The following is a 14,564-nucleotide window of genomic DNA, read 5'->3' on the forward strand; positions in this document are numbered from 1 at the left end:
TTACCATTTTAAGGCTTTAAGTTAGAGCGGTCTTTCCACATCCTGCTGTGTTTTGAGTGGCCTTTTTTTTGTCTGTTGCCAGACGAGACTCTTGGGGCACTGGGATCTGGTCTGTGTCTCTGCACGTTTTCAAAAATCGACTTGCCTGCTAACCATCACTAACGCACCTTCATTCTGGTTTATGATATATGGACTGTGAATGTCCTCTGGTGGTGACAAAAAGCTACTGCAAACAACCATTTGAAAACAGACCTTTTCTTTAAGGCTAAAATATTTTCTTACATGTATAGATTGGTTGATTTGATTATTAATTTAAAATGTTCAGTAAATATTATTCTGAAATAAAAAATAAAGCTCATTTTATAAATTGTATACCTTATTTGTGGAGGTCAAAGAAAACATTAGAAATATAATATAATATATGTAATGTATACAAACATGCAAATTATCAGTTGTATGCTGTTTCTAGCACTCAAGCAGTTGCAGTTTGCTGCAGCAAAAGAGCAAAATGATACTTACAGAGCTAAAACGTCTTAAACAGAAGCAAATGTTTAAATGTTTAAGTGCAAAAATAAAATAAAAATAAAAAAATGTCTTAATAGTGGTAACTGCAGGGAACACATTTCAAGTCATACATTAAAGTTTATATATTCATTAACAAAGAATAAGTGCCCTGTAACGATTAAGCTTTAAGCTGTGCAATGACTTAAGCATGGGCATTGGCTCTGTTAAATGAGGAGAGAGGTATTAGAAAATACTGTACAAAAAAAGTTAACGATTGTACATAGAATAAGTTGGTGGAGATAAAAGACAAAAATAACCAAAATTAAGGAGTATAAATAAGTTTATCAGATAGGGCATTTTTACCTTCCAACAAGTCCTATGATAATAATTAAAGATACTATGCCATCACTGATTCCCCTGTCCTCCATGGACTGTTTATTTTTAATGCTTTGATTAGAAGGAAGCTGTAGGTGGCGTGTAATGGAAACAGTGAAATGACCCAATCCATTTGTGTAGAGAGGTGTTTTACTACCAACTACTATACTGCTTAGAAGCAGTATATTTTTTTTAAAAGTGCAATATAAAGAAAAAAGGGGGTATTTATAATTTTCTGCAATGTCTTCTGTTCTGAAACCTACAAATGCAACTGACAGTTGCTATTAAAATCGGAGTAGTACCGTTAAAAACCAAACAAGTCTATGAAAGTAGACAGAAGTCATTTTCTTTTCTAGTCTTAAATTTTCAACTATTGCACACATATTGGTTCTATGCCAATAGCAGACCATTTCTACGTACTTTGATAATGGCAAAGCCACATTTTCTTAATATATGACTTTCAAAAATGGATGTGTAGTTTTACATGGTTATTGTAAAACAGGAAGAGAAAGAAAAGTGAATAATATAGTATTGGTGAGACAGAGGCCTTCACAGATGATCTGATCAACCAATTTAGTTGAACTCATAGAGCCGATATACCCTACTGCCTCCCCTATGTCTTGCCTTAAAGGTCTTAGGACACTATTGATATATACTGTGATAGTAATTTAATAAGTAAAGAGTTTAAGAAAATGGCTTTTTAAAAATATATTTTCTCCCTATTTAAGAGCACCCACAATGAGATAGAGAATGGAGAGGAGAAATAGAGCATTTTAATTAATCTATAAGTTATTTGGACATTTATTTCTGCCTTTAATTATTTATATTGCATTTCCCAGCCATTGTTTTATAGCTGATCCAAAGCATTGCTCAGAAGCATAAACAAAAAGCACTGCTCAGAAGCATAAACAAAATAAACACAAAATAGCTGACAAGATTATTACATCATCAATGGCAATTATTTTATTTGCCAATAAAAGTACAACAAGCCTATTTTCTGCTTTTTAAAATAATGCATGACGATAATTTAATTAGACAAAAAAAAACCATATACAGAACAATAACATTCCGAAGCGGATCTAATGACATGGCTTCTAAATCTAACCAATGTAGTCACTCATAGGAACCAATTTTGATCAGACTTCTACAACTAGCCTGCAAGACATAAATATCCTTTATGTCTACCACTGTTAGTAGTCATGCACTGCAGCTGTATAGTCTCAGGCTAAGTCATTCTGATTTGAAGCACTTACAATGTATTTAAAAAAAAAATAGAGGTTACAAACATGCTATATACAGCTACAGCAGAATTACTGACTCTCTTAGTGACTAATACATTTCTTTGTAATAGATTATTTCCTTCAGATCTGTGGGACATCTATGTATAAACTTTATAAATTATATTCTAATTGTATAGAATGGTCCTCCCAAGGAGCTGGAGAGCTTTGCATTTAAATTGGCTTTAACTTAACCTTTACATATCTAAGTAATATACTTTACATAACTAAGTGATAGATTTTTATATGTTAAAAGTTATCTTAAAATAAAGAAGTATATCGGAAGCACAAGATGTATACTACGTTGTGCCCCCCATAGATTTGGGTTATACCACTCTGGCAGTGCTCAGAATGAGGAGAAACTGCTGCACAGAAGCGGGTTCTGAGGTGTGTGCAAAGGATTTAACAAATAAGTTCATGAAAGACAACATGCACAAAAAAGGTTCAACCAAAACACATTAGCACTAGAAGAACATCAGGAGAAATATTTTGTTTTTGTTCACATTACAAAAATGTCAAAAGAATATTGCTGGAAAGGGGATGAATGTTGTGACTCATAGATACATTGACCTTTATATTATATTGGTCATTTGGGAAAGAGTTAATGAGTGAGAAATCCACTACCATATGTTAATAGAGGCATCTGTGTAACACCTGAATTCTCTAGGCACACACAATATATAAACTTTAATGACTGTTTATGCTGAGAAGGAATGTCACTATCACATAGTCCCTTTAAAGGGTTGTGTTTCAGGTACAGATTTATCACACTTGTACTTTGCTCTTACCTGAAATAATTCCTTTATTATTGAACATTGTTGAACATTCAACTTCCTAGGAAGAACTATAACGTTGGAGAGTTGATAAATGGTTGATAAGTGTGACAACTTATTGGTGAAATAGTAAAGAAACTTCACCTACTACAAGTATAGGATCCGTTAACCCGGAAGGCCATCTCCCATAGACTCCGTTTTACTCAAATAATTGATAATTTTAAAATATATTTCCTTTTTGTCATAATAAAACAGTACATTGTTCTTGATCCCAGCTAAGATGTATTTAATCCTTACTGGAGGCAAAACAATCCTATAGGGTTTATTTAATGTTTAAATGGTTCTTTTAGTAGACTAAAAGTACGGAGTTCCAAAGTTTGGAAAGACCTCTTATCCGGAAAACCCCAGGCCCTGAGCATTCTGGATAACAAATCCTAAACCTTTATATGAATCCCTAAACTGCATGTATTGAAAACATTACATATGCCATACTGGAATGCCCTATATAATGCAGTTTTTTTAATGATTTTAAGATGTCTGTGTGTGTAAATTGTGTTTATTTTGCTGTTGTTTCTTTGGTCTACTTTTATTGCAAATAAACCAAGTTGCAATCATATTCTGTGAAGCAAAGCGTGAGAAAGTGTGGATTGTATTGTAGGGTAATATACAATACTTCTATTAAGGCTTAATGTCCATGAGCTTTACCTATTCCTTATGTACCATTGATCTACCATCTGCTTTTTCTGTAGCATATTGTGCTATTATTGACTAGATCAATAATGTACAGTTTTTTTTTCTTTTCCCTTTGCTCTTTCCTTCCTTTTGTTAAATTTGTGCCACCCATGTGCTATTTATGCTACCCATATGCTGTCTGGTTCCCATGCTCAGTGCAAAAGCTCCTGTACATGTCTGGCTTACTTTATGTGCCATTGCATACTCAGGCTATATTAATAAAACCATGAATAAACTAGTTGTTAGAACAGAATTTATACTGACACTTTAATGCCATGGTACACCATGTGAAATCACACATATTTATGAAGTTGTGTAATGACTTTATATGTACAGTATGTGCAGACAAGTGTAAAATTCTGGCATCAGAATAGGTATTAAAGATATCCCCTTAAAATCTGGCATTAAGAGCAGCCACTTTTCACACAACAAATTGCACCACCTTTAACATCTGAGAGTCTTTGCCACTAGAGTTCAACATGTTAGATTTAACAGGTTTTGCCATTTCTGAAATGTAATCTGGCATTAAATAAATCACACATACAAAGGGCATACCTAAAGACTTCACTATTATAAAGGACAGTATTCATTGGCATACATGGATTCCCATTGCCTGTGCCATTAGGCACAGTTTGCTTTCTACGTGGTCTCAGATATATATATATATATATCAATTATCTGTGCATTCTGCTTTAACAGAGAAACAAAGTGCACAATATCAAATTCAATCAATTATATATGACATACATGGTCCATTTTTGGCTAAAGTATTTCTTGCACATTGTTACTGGATGTTACATTAGGCCACTGATAAAACCTGTTCTTTTTAATTTTCAAGTTATTTATATTATTACATCAGTTCTTTGTCCATTGCTATGTCTGAGGGTCAAACCAATTGTGTAGCCATATGTTTGAGTATTCATCATGTTTGATCATTCATCATCTACAAGCTTTATGGTATATGTATAAGTTAGTGGATAACAGATATCCCAAAGATGGCTTTTTTTGTGTGTGCAGTAGGTATAAAAAACATACAGACCTTCTCAGGTCAGCTATGTATATGGTGCACGGATAATGGCGAAATAATTTTGAATGCATACAAGGTGTTTCTATGGATTTTTGCATAAGACTGCCACATTAAGAGCCTGATTTAGGAGATAATGGACTTTCAGTTCAAAAATAGGCTTCTCTGACCCAAGTCTATGTAAGAGTGTAAAATCCAAGAAAGCTCAGGGTTGGGGTGTTGGGTTATGGTCTACAAAGCAGCGCAGGTGTAATCTGTGTCTTCCTGATGCTTTCAATCTTTTAATTTGGTCTGGACATTGTCTTTTACAACATCACACATTTTTTTCTATTTTTACACCCTCTATTCAATTTCCAATGTACCTCAACTGTGAAGGTTTCTCCTCTTTATCATGGTTAAAGGGACATATCACATGCTCAAAAAGTTGCTATATACAACGTTGCACTGTATTTTTTGAAATGAAGGCACCGTGTTTTTTTTTCATTTTCGCATTAATGCTTTCTTTTAATTAACCATTTATTACTTTTCTTTGCTAACTGGTTATGTGTAATAAGTGTGCCAATTTTTGTTTTGTTTTTGCTTCAGAGCAATGCTTTATCTGTAACACAAATTGGAAAAGCTATGTAAAAGTCATTGCTAGATAAAGATGCCCAGATCGTTTACAGATGAATTCCTTTCTTCTTTGGCAAAGCAATTTTTATTGTGATTGATCTGAATTTAAAGAAAAATATATTTTAAAAGGAAATTAGCTAACAATCCTTAAATGGAATATCAGTAAGGGTAATATTGTTGTAACACATACAAAAGCTTCACAAGGGAAACATGAATCTGCTGTGTATGAGCTGAAGTTTAAAACTAATAATATATATATACATAGATGAGAATGCAAAAGCTCAGACAATGCCCACATTATTTTCATTGAATTGTATATCTTGCAGGAATGGAGCTTGTGTACTTGCATGATGACACAGACACTCTACATGATAGCTTTGCCATACAGCTGACAGATGGCAAACACACAGTCCAAGAGACACTTCACATCTATATCATGCCAGTGAATGATGAAAAACCACATCTTATCAGGTTAAGATTTTGTTCAAATGCACTGCTAGTTTATCAGAAATTTCTATGAATTACTCGCCAAGTCCAGGTTAAATATTTGCTATTTTTTTTAGAAAAGAACAATATTGAAACTTTTACATCATAGAAATGTAGGAAGCAGGACATCTTAAACTTGAAAGGACCATTATACAGAATGTGTAAAGGCCTTTAGAACAATACACACTTAGGGGGTTATTTAATAAACTTTGAATGCAAAAATCACAAAAAAATTCGGAATTTAGAAATTTATTAAACCCAGAGGATGGAAAAGTCAGAATCTGAAAATCCGGCATCTCAGACCTGTCGAGGTTGCAAATAAGTCAATGGAAGAAGTCCAAATGATTCTTTGATGTGTCCTGGGTTTCGTGCAGTGCCGGGTTTCAGGGAAAAATCCAAGTTTTCGTATGAAAAGTCCAAAAAAATCATGAAGATCATATTTTTTCAAAGCTAATTTTCGGGAAAATGTAATAATAAATTAGCGCAAAAAACCTGAGCGGATTTGATCAGAGTTTGTAGCAGAAAATATTGAGATAAATTTGGACTTTGATAAATAACCCCCTTAATGTATATGTATTTGTGTAAATCATGATTAAATCAGTAGTGTTCTGATGCCCGACATATACTTACATTTTAATTAACAGTTGATGAAATGACATAAATAAAGCCAAAAATGATTATGGTATTCTTGCCATTGGGTATGCTCTTTCACTGGAGTTTGTGGCTGGTATTTCATTTTACCTTATTAGAGACAGCATCCACATGTTAATGATTACAAATATACAGCAAAATATGCCATCTGTGCTATATTATCAGTGCAGCACTGCCATGTTTTTTTCATGTAAATGAATTATTTACTTCAAAACTTACAGAAAAATAAATCACAATAGTGTAAAGGGCTAAAAGCATTTACTGAAAGTGCTTACAAAAGAGATGCAAAAGTTGCCACAATGTACAAGTTCAAATGCAGTGTTCCCTCCAACTCATGTACACACTTGTTTATTCTTTCTTTGTGATTTACATCAGTGAATGTTGAGGCAGAGCGGACTAATGAAATAAACTTCACAGAATCTACATGGTGCATAGTACTATAAGGTGCATTGTTGCAATAAATAATTTAGCTTGGTTTGTTCCTTTCTATATTTAGAAATGCTGGTTTAGAAGTTGAAGTAGCTGAAAATAAATTAATATCCAGCGTGGTATTGGAAGCAGAAGATAAAGATTCTCCCAGGAATGGCATTCAGTACATCATCAACAATGCCCCAACTTTTGGAGATCTTAAAATGAAGGTTGGCAAAGCACTTCATTAAATGCTTTTCTTTATGTTTTCTTCTGCATGACAGTCTATATGTGAATTATTGTCCATTGCAATGTATATTCAAGATTCATTAAAGGAGAACTAAACCCTATCCCCTGCCCTCCGTTGGCTCTGGTCCATGTTTCCTAGTCTATTACAATGAAAAGTGTCCCTGTTTGTAAAGCTGACCTATAGATGCAGAGTAGTGCAGCAGAGTTCGCAGGAACCACTTTCTTTATCTTCTGATTTTCTTTTCAGTTTACCTACATGGTGCTTGCTGAGGCATGGACAGTTGAAGCTATTCCTCGAGCATATCCAACTGCACATGCGCCAGCAAGTTTCATGTTGGCAAACTGATCTCAAGAAAATCTGAAGGTACAGAATATGGCAAATTCCGCTACACTTCTCTGCAGGCCAGCTTTACAAACAGGGACACTTTTCCTTGTATTTGACTCTGTGGGAAGGGTGGCAATAGAGAACAGTGAATGGAGGCTTATGTTTTTGGGGGGTTTAGTTCTCCTTCAATTCCATGATATGACAATCACAGCAAAGAATTATGTGCAAGTATCAGATTTTGCAATCAAACTTTATAGGGCAATGCAAGGACAGTGCAGCATTGTGAGCTCACAGGCCTTAAGCACAAAGATCTGTCTGAATTTTATAGACCTTACAAGAAGTGTAAGACAACAGTCTTTCAAACTATTATGAACATTGCATGAACTAAGTTATGAATAGTAGCATAATGACAGCAAAATATCATGAACACGAATTAGATTTAACAAAAACCTCAAATGGTGTCTGTTTTAAAAAATTCTCCTGGGCTGTTTAAATTCAAAGATGTGCAAACAGGAGATGTCTATAAAAGTCATCTAATTTAGTTTATTATCTAACACAGATATAGAAAAGAAGATTGTTCAGTGACTAATAGTTTTCTTAATTTTTTAATGACTATAGTAAATTCATGCAATATAATGGAATAAAAAAAATGTTAGATTTGATGGTTGATATCACTAGTGAGACAGTTATGTAGTTAAATTGAGTTGGAGAAAAACAAATGTCCATCAAGTTTAAACCCTCCATTTTTTTTTTGAAAATGGCTGAATTCTCCTGTAAAGGCATAATTAGAATGAGCAATGACAATATCACCCGGCAGGACATTCCAAACCTCACTATCCTTGCTGTAAAGTTCAGTTCCTCAAGTGTACAGGGATGATCTTTCATTCTTTTATCTTTTCAATGCTATGTCCTCTAATGTCCTTGTAGTACAAATATTATGTTCCAGGCATATATTGCTAATGTAACCTTCTGTATAATAACTTATCAAATAATTTAGTAAAAGTAGCAAAAGTGTAACACATCCACTGCTGACATCCTTACTTAAATTTGTCTGCCTAGATCTAGTGTGTGTCAAACCATACTAGCACAAGCTCCTAGCATTGTGATTTGAATTGTGTGAAATGTGAGTTTTATACCTTATTTCCTTCCAAAAGATTTCCTAGCACTAATGTTAAACTAACAGGCCTATAGTTTTTAGGCTGAACATGGGATCTCATTCTAAATAGTGGCACAACATTAGCAATTTGCCAATCTATCAGCACCACACTAGACATCAAAGAATCCTGGAAAAATAATTAAAGAGGTTGTGTAGTACCCTAGGGTGAATACCATCTGGTCCTGGACCTTTGTTTATTTTCACATGTACTAGTCTTTTTTTGAACTTTCTCCTGAGTCAACCAGACATCAATAGATACATTCCAAACAAACAGCTACACTGAATGCTGGAGAGTGACACACCCCTCCAGATCAGCTGCAGCCAGCCAACCAGTTCAAGCAAAGGTTGCTACAAAGTATTAAAACGTAACTTTTAATTTAAACCGTTTAAAAAGTATTATTAGTTTGGCCACACCAGCACACACACTCACAACGTGGAAAACAATACTACGCCGTGCGGGACCTTGTCCCTAAAAAACACACATTTAAAATCTCATCACGTAGGTAGGAAAAGTGGTGGGTATACAAAAAGTATTTAGTCACCGGTTTGAATACCCATTATCAAATAGCTGCTACAGGGTGCAATCATCAGTATGTTACCAAGAAAGTAATATTGGTTCCCACCCTTCCACCCTTCCCCCAGCCAAGTTCTACCTAGCTACGTTGGGAAGAGTGGTAGCTATTCACACCACCTTCCACCTACGCCACCCTACGCGTTTCGCTGGCAAGCAGCTTCGTCAGGGGCATAAGTGCTGGTCGCGCTCCTTTCTCCCCTTTAAATAGGCTACAGGCGCGAGTTACTGCGTTCCGCATGTCCATGACGTCACTTCCGGTTTCGCGTACTTATGTGACGTCACTTCCGGTCATACGTCCGTGTCATTCATGTGTGCTGGCGGAAGTGCGCATCTTGCTGCTTCATCCCTTAGTGAAACAGGAGTCAGCTACCAATACACTTTGCCAGTCTATTCATTCTAAGGGGCCAGCAAAGGAACCTGTCAAGAAACACTATGGTTCTAGTACTCTTAAAGTTGTGGGATCGGGTCAAGGCATATTCTATAGTGGTTACTTTGATGGACTTAGCCTGCAGATGATTACCAATACATGAAAGGAGGCAAATTGTGTTAGTATATTAAATCTATAAGTATAGGTGTAATTATAAATATAATGGAAAGAGAATTAGAAATGCATAATAATTTTTTATTTATTTACATTAAATTAAGTTAAATTATATTAAATCCACATAGTTCCCAGATCAGATCCAGCTGCATTAAAGAAATGGTGCAAATGTGAATCCCTCATTTAAGCCCTTTGGTGATTTACTTTGGCACCAGTATATCCAGCGTGCCTCGCATTGTAAAAGTTTTTTATTAATATCTCCCACTCTTGTGGTGGATTGGATGTGTTCAACACCTATAAATTTAATGGCTGAGGTGTTGCCATCATGGTATTCGTTAATGTGGTTGGCGACTGATGTATTCCTTTTGTGTATTACGTCGCCTACGTGTTCTAGGATCCTTCTTCTCAGTTCACGTTTGGTTTTCCCAATGTAATTTTTGCCACATTCACAACTCATGACGTAAATGACCCCTTTCGTCTTACAATTAATGAATTCATTGATAAAATACTCCTTAATATCAGATCTCCCTTCAAATTTGGTTGCTTTTCTTATCCATGGGCATGCTTTACAGGTCCCACACTTATAACAACCCTTTGTTTTGTTAGCCAACCATGTTGAATTGGGTATATTGCAATAGTGGCTTCGGATGAGCCTATCTCTAAAGTTCTTACTGCGTCTAAAGGTTATAGTTGGTTTGACCCCAATTGCTGTTTTGAGATCGTGGTCCTGTTCTAGGATATGCCAATGTTTGGTGAGGATCTGTTTTTATCTCACTATGCTCAGCACTAAAATCTCCTATTATTCTGATAACCTTTGGATTTTCATTTCGTTTATTACCCAAAGTGTGTTTTCTTGGAATTAATAGTGTGTTTCTTTCTGTTCCCAGTGCTCTTTTATATGCCCTTTTAAGGGAGTTATGGCTATATCCGCGTTGTTTAAATCTGGAGTATAACTTACGAGCTTCTACCTTGAAGTCATCTATTGTGCTACATAGTCTCCGTATTCTTAAATACTGCCCAGTTGGAATGCCCTTGATGGTGTTTTGGGGGTGCTGGCTACTGGCATGTAGCAAGCTATTTGTGGCTGTCTGTTTTCTGAACAAAGTGGTCTGTATATTGTTGCCTGCCCCTCGAAAAAGCTAGGTAGAACTTGGCTGGGGGAAGGGTGGAAGGGTGGGAACCAATATTACTTTCTTGGTGACATACTGATGATTGCACCCTGTAGCAGCTATTTGATAATGGGTATTCAAACCGGTGACTAAATACTTTTTGTATACCCACCACTTTTCCTACCTACGTGATGAGATTTTAAATGTGTGTTTTTTAGGGACAAGGTCCCGCACGGCGTAGTATTGTTTTCCACGTTGTGAGTGTGTGTGCTGGCGTGGCCAAACTAATAATACTTTTTAAACGGTTTAAATTAAAAGTTACGTTTTAATACTTTGTAGCAACCTTTGCTTGAACTGGTTGGCTGGCTGCAGCTGATCTGGAGGGGTGTGTCACTCTCCAGCATTCAGTGTAGCTGTTTGTTTGGTCTGTTTAGGCTCATTTAGAGCATTACCAACCTGCGAGCCAAAGGCTACAATTCAATCTTACAGGCTCCGACTATTCTCTATCAATAGATACATTATTAGAACTGGGCCTCTGCATTTTTCCTGCTCTCATCAATTAATTTACCTCCCTCTACTTAATTTCACCCTTTTAATTTGTTACCATTTACACTCCTTGCTGCATTACCCTTTTTATTCTCTTTTCAGCTTGTCTGATTGCTTTTTGTCATTCTTTATTAGCATCTTTGTTCTGAATAAAAGTTTTAGTTGTTCCAGTCAACTTGAATGCCTTACATGCAGGTGTATTCTTTATTAACCTCAATGCTAACCTTTGCTTTGCAATGTCTTTCCTTGCTTTCAATGGTAATATTCTGACAGGTATATTTGTTAAGTAGCATTTTAAAGACATTCTATTTCCTTCTGTTTTTAAGCATGTGAAATGCCTTTCCCAGTTAATATTATGCAGAGGTGCTCTTATATGGCCAACATTTGCACATCTAAAATTGAATCTCTTAGTTACTCCCTTATGCAATTGTCTCTGCGATACAATCTGAAAGGAGAGCATGTATCACTGTTCCCTAAATGCTTACCCACACCACTGCTGAAGATAAATGTTGCATTATTAGTTATTACAATGTTCAAAATAGCATTTCTTCTTGTATGTTAAAAATATTTACAACCTTGCTAGTCTTGGTTATCCCATTACTCCAGTCATTTACAACAGCAAGTGCAGTGTGCAAAATACATTTGTTCCTAGAATAAAATTGTAATTGCAGTCATGATGGGAAGTTGCAATTGTGTTTGATGCATCAGAACCTGCAAAGTTGTGCATTCTCTTTTTTTCTTATTGGATGAAATTGGAGCTTCCACCACCTCTAGGGTTCCCCACCTCCTCTGAATCAGTAGGAGCACTTGCATGCAATTCATATCAACAGACACAGTAGGTACAATGGTACTTGGCACAGATACGTGCAAGTGCAAGTACTTTCATGAATGGTGTCAATTTGTGCAATGGCCTTTTTTCCACAACAGCTGGTATAAATGAGCCCTTTTGTCTGCCTGCACCTAATACTTATAACTCAGCAGCTCAAAGGTATGTGGGGATTGTACAGGCACAAGGTGATCATCTCTGAACTATTTCATAGTCTGACAGATTGTTTCAAGCAAACGCCTGTTGAATCTTCATAGCAGATTGTGTAGAATGATATTAGGCAGATGAAGGCACAGCAAATGAAATGAAAAACAGCAGCCACCCATTTGAGATTTTATGAAGCTAAAAGTAGACTTGGGCCATCGGTCAGTTAGTAGTTTGCAATGGAGAAATGTTTACAAGAAGACAAGAAATTGACAGATTGGAATCTAGAGGAACAGTTCTAAATAATCACAGCAAAAGTAACATTTGAATACATTCATATATAAATCTATATGTCTATTTATTTTTATAACCAAGGGAGGGCCAGTTAACATTAGCAATAAAAATAACTGAATAACACTTGCCAGCATCAGTATTATATCTGACTGAAAGATGGGGTAACTAACACAGGTAGTACATTTACAAGTTCAGTTGCACTTGTTTTCCCCTAAAGTTAAATTGAAATGGATTATTATCATTTTAATATTTTCAAGTCCCCCTTTAAATTATAATGAATGTATTTTTTTTTTCAAAGTGATTAAAAGGATTCATTTTCATATACATAAAACTTTGTTTGAAAAAGAATTAAGATAAATGACTAAACTAAACTGTACTACAGTATTATAGTATAGTAAATTATACCCTAACAATGTCCATAACCTTCATAGTTTGTATATATAACTTATGCTCAAGGCAAAAATACCTATAGACTTACTATCAAGAGATCATAGTGCTTTATAAATATATATGGAAATAAACAGTTTTATATAATTTAGGCTCAGTTCAGAACAGGACAGTATCATGACTTACGCCTCTGAGGAAGCCGATCGATCGGCGAAACGTGTAGGGTGGGCGGCATACAGTAGGTAAATGGTGGGGGACTAGCTACCACTCGCTCCCCACGCAGACAGGGAGAAATTCTGGGGGAATTGACTGGAAGGGAAGGCTGATGGGTCTGACTATCAGCGGCTTTAAGTAAAAGTCGTCAATCCTCACTTGAAACTAAAGTAACACTACTTACACTGCTAGTACTTATTACCACCGTTCCACCAAATGCCTGTAGTTTTAGTTATATGTGTGTTTTAGAGACACGGTCCCACACTGCTTCCTTATGTTAGGAGGAGTGAGTTGGTTTGTATTTGTAGTTGGCAGCGTGCATTTACACGTTTATGGAACATAATCACTAAAAGTTAAGTCTTAAATTATTAATATACTGTCCTGTTCTGAACTGCTTAGCTTGAAGCTCACAGACACAACATGGCTCAAGAGTAGTGAATCCTGTTTTGGTGTGTATAATTGGATAGATTAACTAACCTGCAGATCATAGATATTGAATTTACTTTGGGAGACTGATATCCTGGTTTTTGAACCCCTCTCAGCCTGTATAATTTACTCCACGTTCAACAAAAAAGATAACAGTGGTATGTCTTTCATTTCCCAAGAACATCTGAGTACTGGGGTGTTTTCTCAACAAAGATTTATAGTGAAGCAGTATTCAGTTGTATAATGATTAAATCAAATGTGAAAAACTAGCTGTGCAAAAATGTGGGTACTGTTGTAATTTTGCTAATTTGAATGCATGTAACTGCTCTCTGAGTACTGGCAACACCAAATTGGTTGGATTAGCTTGTTAAGCCTTAAACTTCATAGGCAGGTGTATCCAATTATGAGAAAAGGTATTTAAGGTGGCCAATTGGAAGTAGTGATTCTATTTGACTCTCCTCTGAAGAGTGACAGCATGGGATCCTCAAAGCAACTCTCAAAAGATCTGAAAACAAAGATTGTTCGGTGTCATGGTTTAGGGGAAGGCTACACAAAAGCTACCTTACAGGTTTAAACTGTCAGTTTCAACTGTAAGGAATGTAATCAGGAAATGGAAGGCCACAGGCACAGTTGCTGTAAAAACCCAGGTCTGGCAGGCCAAGAAAAATACAGGAGCGGCATATGCGAAGGATTGTTAGAATGGTTACAGACAACCCAAAGCTCACTTCCAAAGACCTGCAAGAACATCTTGCTGCAGATGGTGTATCTGTACATCGTTACACAATTCAGCGCAATTTGCACAAAGAACATCTGTATGGCAGGGGATGAGAAAGAAGAACTGCACTCACGCCACAAACAGAGTCACTTGTTGTATGCAAAAGCTCATTTAGACAAGTCACAGTCATTTTGGAACAAAGTGCTTTGGACTGATG

At 35.9% G+C, this 14,564-nt stretch overlaps 1 protein-coding gene across 1 annotated transcript in view; it reads left to right on the forward strand.

Moving 5' to 3' along the window:
* frem1l.L (FRAS1 related extracellular matrix 1 like L homeolog) overlaps positions 1-14,564 on the forward strand; it is a 100,548-nt gene that overhangs the window by 36,045 nt on the left and 49,939 nt on the right. Inside the window, exons 21-22 of the mRNA XM_018258268.2 lie at positions 5,624-5,768; positions 6,931-7,072. Coding sequence (XP_018113757.1) covers positions 5,624-5,768; positions 6,931-7,072 — 287 coding nt within the window. The remainder of the gene's footprint in view (positions 1-5,623; positions 5,769-6,930; positions 7,073-14,564) is intronic.

Source organism: Xenopus laevis, chromosome 4L, assembly GCF_017654675.1.
Source record: "Xenopus laevis strain J_2021 chromosome 4L, Xenopus_laevis_v10.1, whole genome shotgun sequence".
NCBI classification, from domain to species: domain Eukaryota; kingdom Metazoa; phylum Chordata; class Amphibia; order Anura; family Pipidae; genus Xenopus; species Xenopus laevis.